Source organism: Cucurbita moschata, unplaced genomic scaffold (genome assembly GCF_002738365.1).
Source record: "Cucurbita moschata cultivar Rifu unplaced genomic scaffold, Cmos_1.0 Cmo_Scf00027, whole genome shotgun sequence".
Lineage (NCBI taxonomy): Eukaryota > Viridiplantae > Streptophyta > Magnoliopsida > Cucurbitales > Cucurbitaceae > Cucurbita > Cucurbita moschata.
This window is the reverse complement of record NW_019268543.1, coordinates 368,969-389,382: the sequence shown is the minus strand read 5'-3', so window position 1 is coordinate 389,382 and position 20,414 is coordinate 368,969. Positions and strand designations below refer to the sequence as shown.

General features: G+C 35.2%; 4 protein-coding genes and 1 non-coding gene across 7 annotated transcripts; 4 read left to right on the top strand and 1 right to left on the bottom strand.

Annotated features, from left to right (window-relative positions):
• Window positions 1–537: 537 nt before the first annotated feature.
• Window positions 538–2,966, top strand: LOC111462401 (mitochondrial import receptor subunit TOM20-like). The gene is made up of 6 exons (XM_023105945.1): window positions 538–762; window positions 1,047–1,125; window positions 1,235–1,404; window positions 1,494–1,541; window positions 2,304–2,414; window positions 2,522–2,966. The coding sequence occupies exons 1-6, from the start codon at window positions 664–666 to the stop codon at window positions 2,648–2,650; spliced, it is 636 nt and encodes a 211-aa protein (XP_022961713.1). The 5' UTR covers window positions 538–663; the 3' UTR covers window positions 2,651–2,966.
• Window positions 2,967–4,422: 1,456 nt separating this feature from the next.
• On the top strand, window positions 4,423–7,998 carry LOC111462398 (CTD small phosphatase-like protein 2). 3 transcript variants are annotated; one of them, XM_023105939.1, is made up of 8 exons: window positions 4,423–4,622; window positions 5,397–5,611; window positions 5,944–6,077; window positions 6,225–6,321; window positions 6,427–6,555; window positions 6,632–6,907; window positions 7,266–7,603; window positions 7,710–7,998. In XM_023105939.1, the coding sequence occupies exons 2-8, from the start codon at window positions 5,455–5,457 to the stop codon at window positions 7,941–7,943; spliced, it is 1,365 nt and encodes a 454-aa protein (XP_022961707.1). In that variant the 5' UTR covers window positions 4,423–4,622; window positions 5,397–5,454; the 3' UTR covers window positions 7,944–7,998. The 3 variants fall into 3 exon arrangements, with proteins under 3 accessions (XP_022961707.1, XP_022961708.1, XP_022961706.1); XM_023105940.1 differs by having other exon boundaries at window positions 4,423–4,679; window positions 6,427–6,531; XM_023105938.1 differs by having other exon boundaries at window positions 4,423–4,679.
• An 877-nt stretch (window positions 7,999–8,875) lies between these two features.
• LOC111462952 (meiosis-specific protein ASY1) lies at window positions 8,876–14,081 on the top strand. The gene is made up of 22 exons (XM_023106785.1): window positions 8,876–8,908; window positions 9,232–9,288; window positions 9,946–10,042; window positions 10,135–10,203; window positions 10,290–10,382; window positions 10,575–10,701; window positions 10,776–10,845; window positions 10,965–11,006; window positions 11,256–11,384; window positions 11,476–11,589; window positions 11,697–11,739; window positions 11,841–11,888; window positions 12,132–12,256; window positions 12,342–12,354; window positions 12,479–12,555; window positions 12,675–12,776; window positions 12,890–13,040; window positions 13,144–13,220; window positions 13,293–13,338; window positions 13,442–13,584; window positions 13,675–13,806; window positions 13,879–14,081. The coding sequence occupies exons 1-22, from the start codon at window positions 8,876–8,878 to the stop codon at window positions 13,930–13,932; spliced, it is 1,842 nt and encodes a 613-aa protein (XP_022962553.1). The 3' UTR covers window positions 13,933–14,081.
• A 1,076-nt stretch (window positions 14,082–15,157) lies between these two features.
• On the top strand, window positions 15,158–18,423 carry LOC111462685 (acyl-[acyl-carrier-protein] desaturase, chloroplastic). Its single transcript, XM_023106375.1, has 3 exons — window positions 15,158–15,461; window positions 16,544–17,048; window positions 17,523–18,423. The coding sequence occupies exons 1-3, from the start codon at window positions 15,337–15,339 to the stop codon at window positions 18,081–18,083; spliced, it is 1,191 nt and encodes a 396-aa protein (XP_022962143.1). The 5' UTR covers window positions 15,158–15,336; the 3' UTR covers window positions 18,084–18,423.
• A 1,021-nt stretch (window positions 18,424–19,444) lies between these two features.
• Window positions 19,445–19,571, bottom strand: LOC111463035. The gene has a single exon (XR_002713822.1). It is a non-coding gene; the product is annotated as a small nucleolar RNA snoR86 (small nucleolar RNA).
• Window positions 19,572–20,414: the final 843 nt, after the last annotated feature.

The window sequence follows — 20,414 nt, the reverse complement described above, 5'->3', positions numbered from 1 at the left end:
ATTTGATGGCCTACTTGTTAATCATAATAAAAAATAATTCTAACTTTTAAATTTTCATTTTAACTTTTAAAAATATATATATTTTAAACCGACAAAAAATATATATATATATATATATATATATTTAAAGCATGTATTAACCTTAGTTATTATTATTATTTATTTATATACCGCTAAATTGTTGTTAATAATGTATTTTAGGCCAAGAGATCGGGAGTTTAAATCATTTATTTTTTCTGACTAAAACTTTAATAAATGTATTAAAAAATATATTTCAAATATTTTATCTAACATTTTAAAAGATCTCTCAAATATAATTTTAAATTTTGTGTTTAATTGAATTTCAAATTTATATGTTAGTACCATGTGGGGTAGCGGTGGAAAAAAATGAGCAAAGTTGGGCCGTCATAAATACCTATGGGCTATTTTCATTTAAAATTTTAAATTAGACAAAATTTCAGGCCCAACTAAAATATGGGCCTCTTTAGACGAATTTCGGCCCAAAGAAAAGCTCTGTCGCATGGAACCCTACTGGTTGCGTGGTCCCGCCGGTTGCCATACCCAAGTGAGTCAGAGAGAACATTGGGGACGCTTGAGCTCCAATCTGACTTCCTAGGTCTCGCCTGAATCCTTCTTTCTCTTTTGTTTATCGATTCCTCAGCCATGGAGTTTTCTCAGGAGGATTTTGACCGCCTTCTTCTCTCCGAGCACTCTCGAAAAACCGCTGAAGCTAACTACGCCAACAACCCGCTTGATGCTGATGTATTTCTTTCTTACTTCCTATTAACTTGTTTTGATGTTTCTTATTCTATTTTAATCTGGTTTTACTTACCGCTGAATTTGACATCCATCTCACCAGTAGGTGTTTATGAGTTCTTTTGATTCTTAGTCTATTTATTGCATTCCTACTTAGTTTATGAGCTGAATTCCTTTTTCGGGGATGGGGGTGGATTTCACTAGGATGTGGATATAATCGTCTAATTTAAGCTGTTGAAAATAGTACAATGCTTCATATCGTTCTGTTCATGCATTTTTTTTTCTTTCAGAATTTGACGAAGTGGGGAGGAGCGCTGCTTGAGCTATCTCAATTTCAGAATGTTTCTGATTCTAAAGATATGATCAAAGGTAATGTCATTGCCATTGCCCTTATCAATGCTGAAGAATCTAATTTGGCTGTTATAGTTGATGATGAACTAACATAGGCTAGCGAAAACAAACTGATCTGGTCGTGCAGATGCTGTTGTGAAGCTGGAGGAGGCATTGGCTATTGATCCCACGAAGCATGATGCTCTTTGGTGTCTTGGAAATGCTCACACTTCGAATGCTTTTCTGACTCCCGACGCGGATGAGGCGAAAGTCTATTTTGATAAAGCACACGAGTGTTTCCAGAAGGCAGTAGATGAGGTGATATGTGTGGATTTAATTGAACTAGTCTGACTTTTGAAATCATTCAACTTGAATTGAGTCTAAATAGTTGGTGTTTTTTTCATCAGGATCCTAGCAATGAACTATATCGCAAGTCGCTGGAAGTCACTGCAAAGGTGATGATATAACATGACACTGTTATTTGATTCTCAGTTTGTTCTGAAATGCTCTTGTATAAATTGCTTGGAGGTGAATTATTTCAAAGATAGACGTACGATGCAACACCTTTCGGTTTCTCTATACTTGAAAGGTACGGTTGTCGGGGTTCTAGGACAGTGTGGTATTCCAGAATATTGGTGGGCTTGATAGTTGGAAAGGGGAACGAAACAAAGACAGGAATGAGAATGTGTGAGATTCCACGTCGGCGGTATAGGGGAACTAATCATTACTTATAAGGGTATGAAAATCTCTCACTAACACACGCGTTTCAAAGCCGTGAGACTGACATCGATACTTTGTGGACGGTATCTGCTAATTGTGGGCTTGAGTTGTTACAAATGGCATTAGAGTTAGACACCAGGTGATGCGCCAGTGAGGATGCTGGCCCCCAAGGGGGGTGGATTGTGAGATTCCACATCGGTCGGAGAGGGAACGATGCATTGTTTATAAGGGTGTGGAACTCTCTCCCTAACAAATGCGTTTCAAAACCGTGAAACTGACAAGAATACCTAATGAGCCAAAGTAGACAATATCTGCTAGCGGTGGGCTTGGGTTGTTAAAGTATGAGGCACGAGGCATTGATATTTACTCCCATCTGGGATTGAGGAATAGCCGTTCTTTTCTGTATATTTTGAGTGAAATAGTTACTGAGTTTCTACATAGATGTTTAAATTGTTAGTATAGCCACTTGTAGATGTCTGATTGTTCAGTTGTCTCAGGCACCCGAGTTTCATTCCGAGATCCACAAGCATGGGATCGGTCAACAGAGCACGGGGCCTTCAGGCGGGGGAACTACTGCCTCTGCTGCTGCTTCTGCTTCAAACCCAAAGGTTACTTATCATGAATCTTTTTCTCTCTCCTTTTGGGAAAGCATATGGTCTTGCTAATTGGGATCATTTGTTATTTTCTTTGTTGTGTCACAATTCACAAACACCAGAGTTCAAAGAAGAAAAGCAGTGATCTCAAATATGACATATGTGGATGGATCATCCTTGCTGTTGGAATTGTAACATGGGTTGGAATGACCAAATCCCAACTTCCACCACCTCCTCCACCTTCCAGGTGATACCTTTAGATTCTGAAACTGCAAATCTGTTCTTCTGAATACTCTCTTTGCTGGAATGCCCCTCATTGGAGTGCTAGGTTAGCTTTTAAGATCATTTTTGTTTAGTTCATAATTGCCAAAATCTCAGATATGCTGTAGCCAGCATTTTTTTTTTAATTGAAGATAGAATATCTGAACTTGTAGTGGGTTGAATAATGTTGTATTATGTCGGTTCATTCGTTTTCAGCCTGTGTTTCGGTGTTCCTGAGATAACAGGCAGATCCCGAAGTTACGGGGCTATTTTGGTGAGTTTTAGTGCCCGAATATATGTAGAATTCCAACTGGAAGCGTTTTCCTAGTAAAACTCACAAATTTTAACCCCCCCAAAAAAAAAACTAGATTTTATGTTCTTTTATTTATTGAAATCTTATCCATTTTGCGTATATGTTTTTTTTTTCATTATTTTAACATAAATGATAATCTTGTTAAAAATTGATTTGTAGCACAAATACAATTTTGATAGTAAATTAAAGGTTAAAAAAATTAAATTTTGCTCATAAACTTGCTAAATTTTATTCATTTGCACCATAATCTTTCAATTTTTTCAATTTGAGTCCTAATCATATACAAGTGTTTCAAAATTTACCCTCTCGACTAATTCTCACCTAATTTTAATAAATAATAATGTATTAAATTAGAAAAAAACACTGATTTTTAATTTTATTAGTACACAAAATCAATCATTAATAATGGTTTTAAAGCTTACAAATTTAAATAAAAAATAAGATGAATAACTAAGGCATGTTAAAAAATTAAGATTAAAATCAATATTCTTTCTAAGCTAATAATGATAAATATGCATATCAATTCCCAAATGGACATGAAAAACGATCTGATCCCTACACGTGGCGAGCATCCCGTAATCACGTCGTGCAGATTAAATTCAATCCTGTGAACGAACAAACGGCTTAGGGGCTACCGCAGAGCAGCTGCGTGTTTCTGTTCGGCGCTCAATTTTTGAAATTTCAAAAAAGATTCCTCCAACCGAGGGAAATGTTGCACCAAAATTTTCACATCAGCCCCCTTACTTTTCAATATTCCCAAAAATACCCCCACAATAAATAAAATTTCATCATCAGCCCCCATACTTTTCAATATTCCCAAATACCTCCACAATAAATAAATTTTCACCATCAGCCCCCTTACGTTTCAATATTCCCAAATACCTCCACAATAAATGCTTCCAGCCCTTACCACCTAAAAATCCATATAAAGTAAGACAAAATCAGAACACAACACATGTTAGTAAATAAATGAGTAATAAATTTTAAACTTCATCTCTATGGCTAATTTATTATTGATTTTTAAAAACATTTTACATCGTGTAAATTTTTAAATTATTATTCAACGATTTTTAAAAAAAATTAATTTAAAATATAATAATGAAACATTTGAAAGCACACGAATGAATATTACACAAAAATTTGATCTCAAATGAAATTAGAAAAAATAAAAATAGTTCAATTTTATGAAGATAAAGTGTACAAAAGTCAAATTCTCAGAGCAAAAAATAATAATAAAATAAAAATAAAATAAATAATAATAATTAGAAAACTGCCGGTCCATTAAAGAAGCTGGTTCAATTATTCTTTCACATTACGTGGCAGTAAAAGAGAGAGAGTATCTTAATTTTGACGTCAACCGCGAGTAGGTAAAGAACAAGCTACCAGAGTCTTAAAAAGTGATTTAAAAAAAAAAAAAAATACTTATTTATATTCTCATCCTTTGTCTGAACAAAAATAAATTTCGATCCCTCTGATTTCCCTCTCTCTTTTCGTTTTCATTGGAGGGAAAAAACCTCCAAATTTCCAAAATCCAAACCTCTGTGTTGCTCTCTGCCAGAACCAGACTAGGGTTTCTTCTGATTGTTCGAGCTTGATCTCTCTTTCAATGTCTTTTTTGAACTAATTATCTCCTTCTGCTTCTTCTGATTGTAAGCAAGCTGCTCTTCCCGCTTTCTGATCTTCTTCCGATTAAATTTTTGCTTCAGGTGCTCACCTTGATTTAGTGGCTTTGAACATTATTACATGTTGCTTCACTCTACTCTCTTTGGCTTTCTTAAACCGGAATTTTAGCTCTGTTTCTTGATTTTTAATGATCTCTAGTTCTCTGCGTTGTTTTTGTTATTTCAGATAATGGATTGTTTGTTATAATCATTTACTAAGCACTCCGTTTTTAATGATTATTTTTTTAAATTCAAATCTTGAGGATATCTTAATCGGTAATCTACTGCTGGTTGTACAGAAATAGTCATCTTGAAAGATCTTGTCGTAAACCCTAAAACATTTCTGAATTTAAATTTCTTCGATTTTATTATGCGTTTCGTTTTAAATTTATGTCTGCAATTGCGTTGGTGATTTCTTTCTTACTTGGTTCGTGATGTATAACTGGGTGGGATTTTATCTTTGATCTGTGGAAAATTTCATTGCACGTCGGTAACTTCCAGCTCTAATACTATTCAGTACAGTGATTGGCTGATTCTAGATTTTAACTGGATGTCATTTGTACTACTCACTTGTAGTACAAATGAGATGCCATTCTTCTTAATCCTGTTGAGCAATGTGATCTTTTGAGATTAATTTTCTTCTGCTTTGATGAAAGAGTAGGTCATTAGTTATTCAAATTTCTTTATGACTACCTGCAACAATTTTTACTAATTATTTATGATTATTCATTATCTAATTTATTGATTGTTGCCAAAATCAAGTGGGCACTCACATCGAGTGACATCTTGAGATTGGAACTTCTTCCCATCAATTTGAAAAATGCAGACGAAGAAAAAAAATCATGGGAGAAATTCTGCTCGAGAGCTTGTCAGTCCCAAGATTTTACGATCTCAGAGAAAATATTCTGAAACGTTACAAGTTGTAGAAAAGAATATAACTGAACTAATTACATCCTCTGCTAGAAAACGTACTGTTGGTAAGCTGCTAATTTCATGTCTATTCACGTATGTCTTTTACAGAGGAAATTTCTTTATGTTGTTTATCACTTTTAAATATTTTTTGTTTTTCACATCTTATTCAATAGTTGTTGCTATGTTAATAGAATTAAAACTAGTTTATCCATCTAATTTAAAGTGGTATTCATCTAATAGAATTATCATATTCATTTCAGATAACCATGGATTTTACCACTTATTTTATAAAATTTCTATCCTTAGCCATTCGAAGAAAGCAATCTAATTGAAATGTAGTTTATTTATGAAAGAGGTAGGAGTGCTAATTTTGTTTAAGAGTTTGTCTCATTTTAAGGTGGTTTGCCATCAACAAAGAACGGAGATGATGTTTTGACAGACTTAAACATTAAGTATGATTTTCTACGCAATGAGACTTCTGGTGCTTGTTTGGACCGTGATGCAACTGATGGTGCTACCTTGGGCTTCAAGGTAAATTATTGATGAATATTGCCTAGACTAACGAACATACATGCACGTGTAACTTTACATTGAGGGTTATTTCTTATCTGGTTTTGGTGGGGCGGATCGACTCACTTTTTATTATGGATGGCATTGCATCTGTAACTCGTCTGGCAGGCTTATGATGATAACATTGATAACTCTGCATCAGAAACAATATTTTCTCCTTCATTTCTTGTATCTGCTCATGCTGGAGGAGAAGCTCGGAGTGGAGGTAGACAATGAAATTATTTCACAGAGGACATTACTTTCCTCTGGAGTTCAAATTATTCTGTAACATGCTTGGAGTTTAATTTAGCCTTTTCTTATTTCTTGTCAGTTGAGTTTATCAAATTCTTTCAAGGTGGAGATCAAGCATTCCATTCTGATAGCAAGTTAGATAATTCAGAATATCTTGTACATGGCGATCAAGATAAGAATTACAGCAAGGCCCCATTTACGTTGACAAGTATGAGATTCTCTGATGACCTGGAGTTTAGTTGTGTAGAACTGTTAGGTTCAAGGTATTTGTTTCCAATATGCAGATCCAGGGCATGCTGGTCTATCATCTGAAGTATCAGCTATATATCTTGCCATGAAGAACTCTAAGCTGGAGTGTGTCGATGAGCATGCTCATGATACTATGGCAGCTGAAGTTCATGTGCGGGAGGATGAATATGAAGAAATAGATGATTTTGATCCTTATCTCTTCATCAAGAATCTTCCTGATTTATCAGCAGTTGTCCCAACTTATCGACCGATGCTACTACCAAAACAGACTCGGAGTTGTCCTCCCACGACTCTTGTTTTGGACTTGGATGGTAACAAGTCTTAACACTGATATGGTTCTTGTTTCATATGATGCATATAGACTTTGCGATTGTGGAGGCTTCTTAAATACGCCGATTTCCTTTTTTTTTTTACTGGTTGAGATTGCATCTTCACATTCTAAGTACTTAGTTAGCATTTTCCATATGTTTACCATGCAATCATGAGTGATGGGTAGTGGAAATTTAAAATTTAAAGGCTTTGTGGAATAATTGATCCATGCTATTCTGTTGTGCTTATGGTAATTGACATTCTTTTTTTGATTCATTACCCAGTGTGCAGCCAGTTAAATGTAAATGTTCTTATATTAACCCTTTAAAATAACCTACCTTGCGTACCTTCATTTTGCAGAAACTCTGGTGCATTCTACCCTCGAGCCGTGTGTTGATGCTGATTTTACATTTCCCGTAAATTTCAATCTCCAGGAGCACACAGTTTATGTCCGATGCCGACCTTATCTCAGAGATTTCATGGAAGGAGTTGCCCATCATTTTGAGATCATCATATTTACAGCTAGTCAGAGTATTTATGCAGAACAGCTTCTGAATGTTCTTGATCCAAAGAGGAAAATATTTCGACATCGTGTTTTCCGTGAGTCGTGTGTTTTTGTGGATGGGAACTATCTCAAGGATTTATCAGTTCTTGGGCGTGATTTGGCACGTGTTATCATTGTTGACAACTCTCCACAGGTAAATGAGACCGTCTTACCATCTCCGAGTTAGAACGCGTGATACTTTTCTGGACTGTAGTCTTTCTGAAACTAGAAATGTTGTTTATGTTGATGTATTATTTCAGGCATTTGGGTTCCAAGTGGACAACGGAATACCAATAGAGAGCTGGTTTGATGATCGCTCAGATAAAGAGCTACTTCTGTTACTTCCATTTCTGGAAACGCTGGTGGGAGCTGAAGACGTCAGGCCACTTATTGCTAAAAAGTTCAACCTTCGACAGAAAATAGCTACCGCTGTTTATCCTTCACTGAATTCAAATAGAAACCCCTTTGAAAGGCAAGCCTCTAATATGTATTAAAATTTTGTGAAGGTTGTTGGAATAAAAACTAACACTATTCTCCCTATTTAACTCATTTCCTCTCTCCTTAGTACTTTTAGATTCATTTTTCTCCCAATCAACCACGAAAAAGAATTTTTTTTAGGTCATTTGGGTTAATGAGAGAAAAAAAAGGAGCTCGAAAATATAATACATATTTCCCAAATACTTTGGGTAGGTGAGTTCTTGGTTTGTTGTGTTTTATTTGAATTGCCCTTAGCTAGTAATCAGCCAAACCCGAGATATTGTCTGACCCATTATAGTGAAGTTTTAAAACACATTTGTTAAGGGGATGTTTTACACCTTTGGTGGTTAATCCACCTCTGAGTCCTCGCTGGCACACAATTGTGTCTAGTTTTGATATCATTTATGTATAGGTGTCGGTCATAATTTTAAAATAAATCGTTTGGAAGAGGCTTCCATAAAATAAATCGTATGGAAGAGGCTTTCATACCATTGTAAGGAATGAAAATAAATCGTTTGGAAGAGGCTTTCATACCATTGTAATGAATGTTTTGTTTCTCTCTCCAACCATAGTATCAGGGCTACTTTGTTTTCAATTTTATTTTAATTTCAAATTAATTCCAAAACCATTTTAATGGATTATTATTGGGCAGACCTTCATGTTTTTGTTTTTGTTAATTTTTTTTTAATAAAAAAAAAACCTTTTAACTTTTCGAAGAAAAATAATTTAATGGACAAAAGAAATTGTATTAAAGAAAACAGTTATTTAAATATACTGGGTGTTGGCCAAATCAAGCATAATTTATGAGAAAAAAACGTAGCTTCGAGTGTTTTTCTCACCGTTTACGAGAAAATTGGTTGTGATCACAAATAGGATAATTTTCAGCAAAGCGGTACAATAAAAAAATATCAAAATTTTAAAATATGAATTAAAAAAATCACATAAATTAATGTCTCTTCAGGAAAAAAAAAATCAGACGAAGGTTAGTGTCTGTAAGCTTAGTAAACGAGTCCTGGTTAGCTTCGTAACCGTGGTTAAGATTTCTAGACCGTCTATAAAACAGTATCTATCACCTTCATCTCCCGCCATATTTCTCAAGCATCTCCTGCTATTTCAAAAATTCGAAACTGATCTCTCCAAGGCATCTCTCCTTCTTCGTTTCTCCATTTTCCGTTGCATACTCTTGAAACATGGTGATTTGAACCAGCTCTCTGAGATTTTTTTTTTCTTGCTGGATTGTAGTTATATATCTGCGTCTCTTATTTGCTTCTACTGGCTCTTTCTGAAACTAATAATTTCCTCCAGGCTGTTGCACAGAAATTGAAGGAGGCAGAGATCACGGAGCAGGACTCTCTTCTCCTGGTTAGTTGCTTTGAATTCTATTTTAATTTATTAATTCATTCTTGTGTTCTGGTGATGGATTTGAAGTTTTCATCGCGGATAATCGGGGTATTGATACCTGAGCTTGTTGAATCTGTTTGTTTGCCTTGTTGTGGAATGTAGCTTGCTCTCTTCTCGTTAATCTGATGCACTTCGATATCCTAATTTTTCAACTCCTGCTAGACTGCGATGGCAGTTACTTTAATATTTTAGTTATATAAACGAGCATTAACATCGGTCTTGAATTATCTAGAAATTATGATACATAGAGCAGTTTCGGGAGATCGTTTCCTTGCATTAATCGGAAACGAAGATGAGTGTTGTTGTAGAGAACTGGAACTACAGCTCCTATTTCAGTGAGTCGCATACGACTGCAGTGCATACTCGATTTTGATGGCTGAACGGATCGAAAATCACGCGATGAAGAAAATTACTCGAATCTTTTTCAATATTTTATTTTCAACGCGGGAAAATTTCTTCTGTAGTATTCAACTTCTTAAACATCTAAATCGATGCTCTGTTTTTCCTTCCCAAAAATCAATAAGATATGAACACTCTCATTATGTAATTCAAATATTTGACTACCGATTATTGTATAAAATTGGATCCGTTTGACTTGTTTATGTTTTCTGGCTTCAGACGAGGAATCTACTTCGCATTGCAATATTCAATATCAGTTATATCAGAGGTCTTTTTCCAGAAAAGTATTTCAACGATAAATCAGTTCCTGCTTTAGGTACGCTCATTTTTACCAATAGGTTTCTTTAAATTTTATCAATCCCTATAAGAACTACTTTTCATTTGATTATATGTTCTCTTTGTTGACAGAGATGAAGATCAAGAAGCTCATGCCGATGGATGCAGAGTCTCGAAGATTGATTGACTGGATGGAAAAAGGCATGTCGAGTTGAACCTTATATCTGATATTTTTGTTTCTCAATTTATAATCTATTGTTGACAATGATTTTCTTACGTTTATTCAGGTGTATATGATGCATTGCAGCGGAAGTACCTTAAAACGCTTCTGTTCTGCGTGTGTGAGGCGGTGGAAGGGCCAATGATTGAGGAATATGCCTGTAAGCTCTCTCAATTTTTTTCTTACATCTCTAGATTTTCTGTTTGATCCTGCTAAAGAGATGTAGTTTTGATTGGCAAAATGAAATGTTCATTTCTTTAGGTATAGAAAACTTACCGTTGTTCTAGTGAGTTAATATTTAGAGATTTCCAATAATTCTTAAGATTGATACTTATTACGTCCTTGCCTGCAGTTTCTTTCAGCTACTCCAATTCTGATAGTCAAGAGGTCTCAATGAACGTCAGTCGCACTGGAAACAAGAAACAGGGAGGAACATTCAAGTGTAACTCCACGGCCGAAATAACTCCCAACCAGATGAGGTATGTGACGGTACCTTGAACATTCTTTTTATTAGTACTGGCAGTGAGATGTGTGACGGTAACTTGAACTTCAGGAGTTCTGCTTGTAAGATGGTTCGTACGCTAGTTCAGCTGATGAGAACATTGGATAAGATGCCCGAAGAGGTAAAGGCCTAACGAATTCATAATTTGAATGAGAGAGTTGAAGTTTCTAAAATGTGAATTTTCATCAAGCATTACGAGATACCATGCTTCGAATTAACATGATTGATTCTTTATCTCAGCGCACCATATTGATGAAACTCCTCTACTATGATGATGTTACGGTATGTTTACATGCTCTTTTCCAAAATTATTCAATGTTTGTTTCAATCGTTGGGAACATTTGTACTTCACATGCCATTATTTGACAGTTTTCAACCACGTAACACTGGCAAACCAATTGCTAATTTGTGGTGCTACATATATACATTGCTCACGCGTTCACTTTCTTTTGACAGTAGAAAAGGGTATTTTCTCCTTTAAAGCAAAATCCTCGTTCGGTGAAATTAGTAATTATGATTATCTTATTGCAGCCAGTCGATTATGAACCTCCATTCTTCAGGAGTTGCGCAGAGGAAGAGGCACATCATCCCTGGACTAAAAGTCCATTAAGGATGGAGGTTGGAAACGTCAACAGCAAGCATTTTGTATTAGCTCTCAAAGTAAGTTATTGAAATTTATGGAGGTGAAACAATTGTTATGCACATGATCAATAATTGAGTTAAAAGTTTTGATTGCTTGTCAAATTTACAGGTAAAGAGCGTGCTTGATCCGTGTGAAGATGAAAATGATGATAATGAAGAGATTGAAGTTAGCGTAGGAGCTAACTCGGAACAAAGGAACGGGTTTTCTGAAACTGATAGTGAGGTGAACTAATCCTGTTCCATCCTAAATGGCTGATTCAGAGCAATATTCTGTCAACTTAATTTCAAGGTGGTCTAAAGCACATGACAGTGTCTCTCTTCCATAACCAGGTTGACCCTTCCCCAGAAGGCGATTATATTGTTGCACCAAGAGGTTGTGGCATGAACGTTATTCTTTCGCTTCGTTCTCCTGTTATAAAATTTTGTTACATTCATTATAGTTGTTACCGTAAATAACCAAAATTTTCTTGGCAGAAAAACTACAACTACAAGAACAAGATAATACTAGGAAAGTTGATGAAGGTAAAATTTAATGTATGCTTTTTCACATTTTTTGGTGTACATTTTAAGTGAGATCATCAGCTGGACTCAAGAAGCGGAATGGTAATACGAAATTAAGAAAATCCACGAAATGCATCTCAATGTATTTCCTGTAACTCTTCACGTTTTCTGCATTTGACGACTCTTCTTTCGGCAATAAACACTTCTAACAATGCGGGATTTCCCAGCGAATTGCCTTTCTTCAAGAAATTATATCGTGTGCAGATGAGACTCAGGATCCAGAGGAAGATGAACAGCAGTTAGCAAGGGTGAAGGACTGGATCTATAGTTACCAATATGACAAATTAGAAATTACCGACGTTCTTTCAAATTTTCCAGACATCTCGGTGGCAAGGACCTTGTTTCTCAAACTTTGTGCTCAATAACTATTATTTACTTTGAAATGATATTGGCTTATTTTTCTTTTTACTGCAGGTTTTAATTGAAGGTATAGGAATGCGTCCCTCGTTACATTTATTAAAGGAGAAAGCTAAGTTTATTAATGGAGAAAGCCTTAGTATTATTATCATAGATTTGATTACACGCATCTGAATCTTCTGATTGCATTTCAGAAATTATGGACAAGCTTGTTAACGAAGGCGTTTTATCCAAGACTGGAAGAGATTCTTACAACATAATCAGGCAGAAGGTTGTTATCTAACTCCTTTTTCTTGATAAACTCGTATACCCAATTGATGACTGAAAGTGAAATGTTCATATCTTATTCTTGTTTGCTCCTTACTCTACTGGGATCATCAATTGTATCAGGCGTTTGAATATGAATTCGACTTGGTGAAAGAAGAAACTGATGGTCAAATAGACAAAGTTGGTGCCAACGCTACCACAGTCCACGATCTCCTGTATATGAAGGTAGCTAAACTTATTTCACTCTTTTATTTATCACAAATATTCGTTCCTTACAACGGAATTTGAAACTGCTCAATATCCACATTTAATTTTGAAGCTTTGACTTTTTATTTCAGACTTTATATCACACTCTTCAAATGAGTTATGTGACGGTTTCAAAGCTTCAAAACAAGCTTGAAGGAGAGGCCAATCTGACCACAGTACGTAAAATGATTGACAAGATGATTCGAGATGGTTTTGTTGAAGCCAAAGGGAGCCGAAGAATGGGTATGCACCATCTTGAAAATTCTTAGTGCTGCCTTTTATTTTAAAGGATCTCAATACTTTCCTTAACTAATGACCAAATCATTGTTCCTATTTGCACAATCAGGCAAACGCGTGATCCACTCAGATTTAGCTGAAAAGAAGTTCAAAGAAGTAAAGAAAGTATTGAACTACGAAGACATGGTAGCAACTCAAAACCTCTTTTACGTATGCATTTCGTGTTTTCTACTTTTCAAGCCTCTAACCTCTTTCCAGGAAATCGATTCTTATGGACCACATGGAAAGTCCAACAACAAGATGGGTTAGTGTCTAAAAACTTTTAAACACTTCAAGTTCGGTTCCACCAGAAATGTTCCTATCATTATCAGTGCTGACGGTAACAGAAGCCTGATTCGTTTTCTCAGATAGCAACCACAAGGACATGTCCACATATGGCATCCTCCGTTCCATCGGATCAGATTTAACGCGCATGAGAGTGGCCTCAGGCACACCCCAAAATGATTCGAAATCAACGGACCTTGGAAACACTCCCACAAGCACGCCTGCGGTAAGTGCTTCCGAAGCTTTCACTCCACTAAGTGAATGCCATTTGTTTCCCTCCATATTTGACAAATACGTACTGTTACTAAACGTGCAGCCAGCTGCGTCCAGAGAGAGTTTCGTGCCAGGAAATGATAATATTAGAGTGAATGGAAGTGCAAACCAGCACCCTGACGAGATGGACTTTGAAAAATCCACTCAAGATAAACGATCCAGAAAGACAAGCACGGTACTACTTCCGAATTTATTTATTCAAAATGAAAAATTCGAATAAAAATTTTAAATCTTGTTCTTCTTGAAGGTTAAGGATCCTATCCTTCAGTACACCAAGCGACAGAAGTCTCAAGACCAGTGAGAAGGCTTTGAATATTTGACTTGTTCGACCGTATTCTCCTATTAAAACTGGCAATTCTTCTAATGATTGAAATTAGTATAAGTTTCTAGATCTTGATGAACCTATCAATCATCCTTCCATTATTAATATTCCCTTGTTTGTTACTAGTAGTCGAATGTTAGCGCTGGAAACTTTCATATAGCTAGAACATTTTATTATAACTCGTTCATGGCACGAAAACTCTATACAATATGTATTTTTTGTTAAACCAAAACGACCACCTACAATGGTATGATATTTTAAAAAATAAGCTTTTATGAATTAAAATCTTCAAACTAATAGAAAGAGTATTCTGTCTTCTCAAAATGCCTCAAACTAATAGAAAGAATATTATTTTATTATAAATCTAAGAACATTTTCTAAATTAGCAGATGTAGAATTTTCATCTAACATTTTCCACATTTAATTTCGTTCATATACTTATTGTAACCATTAATGTCAATGTACACATATATAACAGAGGGATAGGAATGAAATTATTTTAGGTTGGCACTTTTAACACGTTAATTGAAATTATTTTATATTATAATTAAGTATATATAAGTGTAAGACCTAACTGATACTATAAAATTCAACTTAAATGTTTAAAACTCTTATATTCAATGTCTATTATTGACCCTGTATTAAAAGCATTAACCACAACAAATATTATTCTAAATAAAATTATAGACATTACAAAATATATAGTAAATTATTAAATATATGAGATTTTTGTGATATGTGCTATGGATAATTAAAATAATGGAAGTTTTTCTTTAATTAGAATGTATATTTTCTTTAACTAGAACGTCAGACGTTTTATTAATTTTGAAGGGGTTTTATTATTATTAGTACTTTTCTCTTTTTGTCATTTTTATTAGTTTTTAAATTGAAGCGATAAAGTCGCATATTTAACTCTTTCTCATACTCGTTAATGGACCGGTAGTTGTTGGTTGTAATAGACTACTATCTTCTTTAATTAAAAGGGCACGTTATTTATTTATTTATTTGTATTATTATATTATTATTATTATTTTCTTTTCTTTTTTTTTTTACAAAAAGTGGTTTTTGCGGAGGTTTCAATATAGTTTAGGGGAGAAGGGGTAAGCTGGGCCTTTCTGGTTGGGGTCCAAGAGGTTTCTTCCACACAAAAGCCCATTTGTAGGGAGAGAGAGAAAAGAGTTGAAGAGAGAGAAATAGGAAGTGAGGTTGAAAGTGGCCATTGCCAGTTGCCACCGAAGTCTTAGCTTCACATTCACATACGTAAAGTGGCCTCGGTTTCTTCTTCCATTCCAAGGGCGACGCAAGCATTCTTCTTCCTGTTGAGGAGCCGTCTTCCGACGAACTCACCGGAATAAAGAAGGTTGATACGGAACCAGTTGGAAAATGGCGCTCAAATTCCATCCCCTCGCCTGTCAATCTCCTAAGTTTCCGTCCTTTGCGATGCCGCAGCTTGCAAGTCTCAGATCTCCTAAGTTCGTTATGGCCTCCACTCTCCACTCCACCTCCAGGTACGTTCCTTTTCTTTTTCTTCATTCTTGTTTTAATGCTTTTCAGATCTTTGTGAATCTTAGTTTCCGTGTTTTGTTGTTTTGCGTTGTTCATCTTTCAATTAACTCTTGGTTTTCTTCTTTTGCATCTCGTTGTATCCGCTCATTACGCCGATTGATTTTTGTCGCAAACGAATTCATTCGTTTTTATTCGGCTTATTATCACCTCAGATTGCTATTTAATTGCATGTTGGCGCGTATTGTTCGGTTGATTTTTGCACTTATTTGTTGTTTCCTTTTGTAATTCTCTGCGCATTTTAATGTCATGGTCTTCCATTTTATGTTCTTGAGAAATTTGATTCTTAATTAACTGTTGTGTTTCCCTTGGAATTTCATAATTAATGGCGATGAAGATCAGTTGCATCATTTTCGTTTTCTGTCTGTCTTAGTTTCTATTGCATATAACGTCGACTGAATGATTATGGTTCATTCCTGCTGGTACGAACAGGTTTCTTCCTTCTGTTGTAGTTATTGATAATAAAATTAGATGTTCAATTTTTTTTTTTTTTTTTCTGTGGCAGTAAATTCGAACCGTAGTTAATTGTGTGGTGGCATGATTGTCCATTTGGTATTCTTTGGTGTATTTGACAGTGTTGCGTTCAATGTTCTGTCTTGTTTTGGAGGCTTCTTGCTGCTGGCCTGTCCTTGGAATTCTTCGGTTTTAACGTTATAGCTTCTCTTGATTATGTGGCACCACCGTAGGCTCTTGATGTCCCAGCTCATTTATCATCATTCCAATCTTCTGCTGCTCAGTTATTCCATATTCTGAAATCTCTGCTTATACGTTTACAAACCTTAAAGAGTCCAAGTTTTTCTGGTGTAAATCTTGAATGTAATCCCAATCCTTTACTTGCCATGGCTGCTTGAAAGAATCATTCACTTGAAGTACTCAAAGGATTTAACATTTGGTTACCTGGCAAAAAATTGACATATGAGAAACATATACTTCGGATGTCTTAACGATAGTCTGCCTATGCAGCGATGAGCAATCTTTGTTCATAACTATTTTGTTTTTTTTATTGTGTGTTTCGTAAATATTCCAGGGAGGTTGAGACCCTTAAGAAACCCTTTATGCCTCCAAGGGAAGTGCATCTTCAAGTAACTCACTCGATGCCACCTCAGAAGATAGAGATATTTAAATCTTTGGAGGATTGGGCCGAAGAGAACATTTTGTGTCATTTGAAGCCAGTGGAGAGGTGTTGGCAACCACAAGATTTTTTACCAGATCCGGCATCTGAGGGATTTCATGAGCAAGTCATGGAGCTTAGAGAGAGGGCAAAGGAACTCCCTGATGATTACTTCGTTGTTTTAGTTGGAGACATGATTACAGAAGAGGCCCTTCCTACTTACCAGACAATGCTGAATACATTGGATGGAGTTAGGGACGAAACAGGAGCAAGCCCCACTTCTTGGGCTATTTGGACAAGGGCTTGGACTGCTGAAGAGAACAGGCATGGTGATCTACTCAATAAATATCTTTACCTATCTGGGCGAGTGGACATGAGGCAGATTGAGAAAACAATTCAGTATTTAATTGGATCGGGAATGGTGAGATCCATCTAAAACTGTCAATTTTCTTTTTCCTTATATCATTTACCTTGACAGTTCTTTTCTTTACGTTCGTACCCATGAACTATATAAGAGTACAGTATGCACATACGTTGAATGCATGATGGCCCACACACGCTCCCCTTGATGCTGTAGTTAATTCCTTGCATCCTTCACAATTCCTGCAGCATTTGGGTAATTGCATGCATTCTATCTGATAACTGATATGCCAGTTCAATTTGTCTCCCGCGTCAAGTATGTTCTTCAGAAATATGTTTTTGGGCAGAATTTTCTCTCTTCTGCTGGATATCAAAATGCTCATATGTACCAAAATTTATTGAGGTGCCCTGATTATTTTTACGAACTTTTTGGCGTTCCCAATTTTTTCATTGATCCTGATAGGTGATAGGTTCTTCAATTTGTTTAATGTTCTTTTGCTTTTATAATTCATATGGGTTTTGTTTGTGTTTCTAGGACCCAAGGACGGAAAACAATCCTTACCTAGGATTTATATATACCTCATTTCAAGAGAGGGCTACCTTCATCTCCCATGGGAACACCGCCAGACTAGCAAAAGATCATGGAGACATAAAGTTAGCTCAAATATGTGGAACAATTGCCGCAGATGAGAAGCGGCACGAGACTGCATATACAAAAATTGTGGAAAAGCTCTTTGAGATAGACCCTGAAGGAACTGTCATAGCTTTTGAAGACATGATGAGGAAGAAGGTCTCAATGCCTGCCCATCTGATGTATGATGGCCGTGACGACAACCTCTTCGATCACTTCTCGGCTGTCGCACAGAGGCTGGGGGTTTACACGGCCAAGGACTATGCAGACATATTGGAGTTTTTAGTTGCACGGTGGAAGGTGGAAAAGCTCACAGGGCTATCAGGTGAGGGGCAGAAGGCTCAGGATTATGTGTGCGGGTTACCTGCAAGAATTAGAAGGCTAGAAGAAAGAGCACAGGCGCGGGCAAAAGAAGGCCCTGCCATTCCGTTCAGTTGGATTTTCGATCGGGAGGTTAAGCTGTAGAAGGTACCAGGAAGAAGAAAAAAATGTATGGAATCTCAGATGAGAAGTCATCATTGGGTGTAACTTTTTATTATGTCTAAGAACAATGGTTAGCATCATCTATCTTCTTTGATCTATTTTGAAAAAAGGAAAAAAAAAAAAAAAAAAGGGTCGGTTCAGTGTTGTGTGCGTGTAGTGTAGATACAATGTTGTGCGTTGGTTGTTGGTTAGGTGTGATAGAGGTAGAAGAAAGATGGGTCTTCCAGTCTTTTGTGCGTATTTTAAATTTGTCATTTCATTTCTCCTGTAATAATATCGTAACACTGTCTACAATTTTGTTCATAATTCCTCATTTTCTCCACATTTTATTGTCAATAAGTATCATTAATATTATAGTTTCAAAATATAGAAGCCAATGTTCTAAATTTAAAATATATATTATTTGAGATTACAATTTTGATAGAAGTTTAATTTATTTAAAAACTAATAATCTATATTAGATTTTGTTTATATTATTAAGCTGAGCTTTAAAAGTTTAATTTGATAAGACTACATTTCATATCCGATCAAAACTATGAATATTATTTTGAATTTAGGACATAAAAATTTCCATTTCGAAGCTCAAATCTTGAATATTTTAACAAATAAAGTCTAAATATTTGATTATTTTACGGTGGAATTATATTAATAATGCAAACATATTTAATCTAGCTATGAAGAGTGAATATCATATTTTCTTTTGTTGTATTGTGGAAGCTATTCTGGTTTTCATATAAAAACTCCACTTAAGAGATCTCATTAGGGCATAAAACCAAGATCTAAAGGGGCGACTCTCAATCGAAAGAAAATCACCATATTCAAGTTCGCTCACATGTCCAATAATCCAATCAATCACTCAAATGATCCATCTCGTTTTTCAATTCATTGGGATAACGGAAATTCTACAAGAGAGGAACCACGAAGAAACGCTAAAAGATATAGAAACACTGATGTCAGAAGAACTAGGAACTTTAGGGAGGCAATGGAAGATCCAAGATACCTATGGATGAAATTCTTATTCGAAAAAAAACATAAATAATATAGTAGTGGATGAAAAATCGAATTCGAAGAAAAAAAGAAATAAAAAAAAATCAATAATAAAAGAAGGATCTAAGAATTAACAAGGAAGCCAGAAAGAATCAAAGATCTCGCACCTACGAATGATCAAATTGGATTAAACGTAAACTTCACTAATTCTTTAAAACGAGATATTGAACGAAATCAGAATCGACTAGGAGATTTCGTCAGAACAAAAGATTATCCAACTAGTTTACTGAGAGAAGATGTACTCATAAAAAGAACAAACAGAAAAAATGAACGGAAGAAGTTTAAGAGATCGAATGAATGTAGCGACTTGTTCGAGGCCATAATCAAAACCAAAGAAGATTTGACAGGCACGGAGAATCGCTCACGTAGTATTGCCAACCTTCAATGCAATTCACGCCATTATTATCATAGACGCCCTTGCTCTGCAAATTGGCTTAATTCTATTCTTTATCTTCCATTGAAAAGAGAAATAAAAGAAATACTGGAACAGACCTTTACAAGACCATAGGAAAAAACGACGCCATAAACGAAGACGAAACCCTACAACCATAGAGAACCAGACTGTGAAGAGTTGAGAGGTTGGAGGTGGCATTTTATAGGCTCTGATGAAAATGAACGAAAACCCTAATCAAATAAACTCGGGACCCTTTTATTGGGCTTTAAGGCCCAGTTTAAATAAGATTATAGTCCGACCCGACCCGACCCAACTACAAATTTATAATAATTAGGAGAAATAACTAATAATTGCCTCGTTTTTTAAATTTGCTTTATTTATACTGTTTTTTTAATCAACAGTAACCCTATACGCGTATGGCTGACTAAGGGGTATTTTTGTAACTTCCTACGTGTTTTTTAAGATTAAATATAGTTAATATGATTAGATAGCTATAATTTACCATGTTTGGTAATAAATCAAAATCATTTAAAAATTTATTTTTAATTTAAAAAGAATGCTATTTTTTCAAAAAAGTAATTTGAAAGTGATGGACGAAAAAATACATTCGAATCATTTTTGGTGATTTGATATATATAGAATAATGCTGGAAAAGATAATATAACCAAATAAATTTCATTAAATCCCATTTTTAAGAGAAATTATTAAAACAATTAAATAATTAAAAAAAACATGTATATAATTTTATCAAAAGCATTTTAACTATTTTTTTAAAAGCTCGTTCTAAAAAATATCCCAAACTTACCTTTTTTTTTTTTTTTTTTTTTTTTTTTTTTTTTTTTTTTTTTTTTTTTTTTTTTTTTTTTTTTTTT

Bases quoted from the DNA above. Each gene is read 5' to 3' on its own strand.
- LOC111462952 (XM_023106785.1), top strand. From the start codon at position 8,876: ATGTCTCTTCAGGAAAAAAAAAATCAGACGAAG. The intron at 8,909-9,231 runs GTTAGTGTCTGT...AATTTCCTCCAG, and splicing joins AAAAAAAAAATCAGACGAAG to GCTGTTGCACAGAAATTGAA. The intron at 11,385-11,475 runs GTAAGTTATTGA...TCAAATTTACAG, and splicing joins ATTTTGTATTAGCTCTCAAA to GTAAAGAGCGTGCTTGATCC.
- LOC111462401 (XM_023105945.1), top strand. From the start codon at position 664: ATGGAGTTTTCTCAGGAGGATTTTGACCGCCTTCTTCTCTCCGAGCAC. The intron at 1,542-2,303 runs GTGATGATATAA...CAGTTGTCTCAG, and splicing joins CGCTGGAAGTCACTGCAAAG to GCACCCGAGTTTCATTCCGA. The intron at 2,415-2,521 runs GTTACTTATCAT...CACAAACACCAG, and splicing joins CTTCTGCTTCAAACCCAAAG to AGTTCAAAGAAGAAAAGCAG.
- LOC111462398 (XM_023105939.1), top strand. From the start codon at position 5,455: ATGCAGACGAAGAAAAAAAATCATGGGAGAAATTCTGCTCGAGAGCTT. The intron at 6,322-6,426 runs GTAGACAATGAA...ATTTCTTGTCAG, and splicing joins AGGAGAAGCTCGGAGTGGAG to TTGAGTTTATCAAATTCTTT. The intron at 6,908-7,265 runs GTAACAAGTCTT...TTCATTTTGCAG, and splicing joins TCTTGTTTTGGACTTGGATG to AAACTCTGGTGCATTCTACC.
- LOC111462685 (XM_023106375.1), top strand. From the start codon at position 15,337: ATGGCGCTCAAATTCCATCCCCTCGCCTGTCAATCTCCTAAGTTTCCG. The intron at 15,462-16,543 runs GTACGTTCCTTT...TAAATATTCCAG, and splicing joins ACTCTCCACTCCACCTCCAG to GGAGGTTGAGACCCTTAAGA. The intron at 17,049-17,522 runs GTGAGATCCATC...TTGTGTTTCTAG, and splicing joins ATTTAATTGGATCGGGAATG to GACCCAAGGACGGAAAACAA.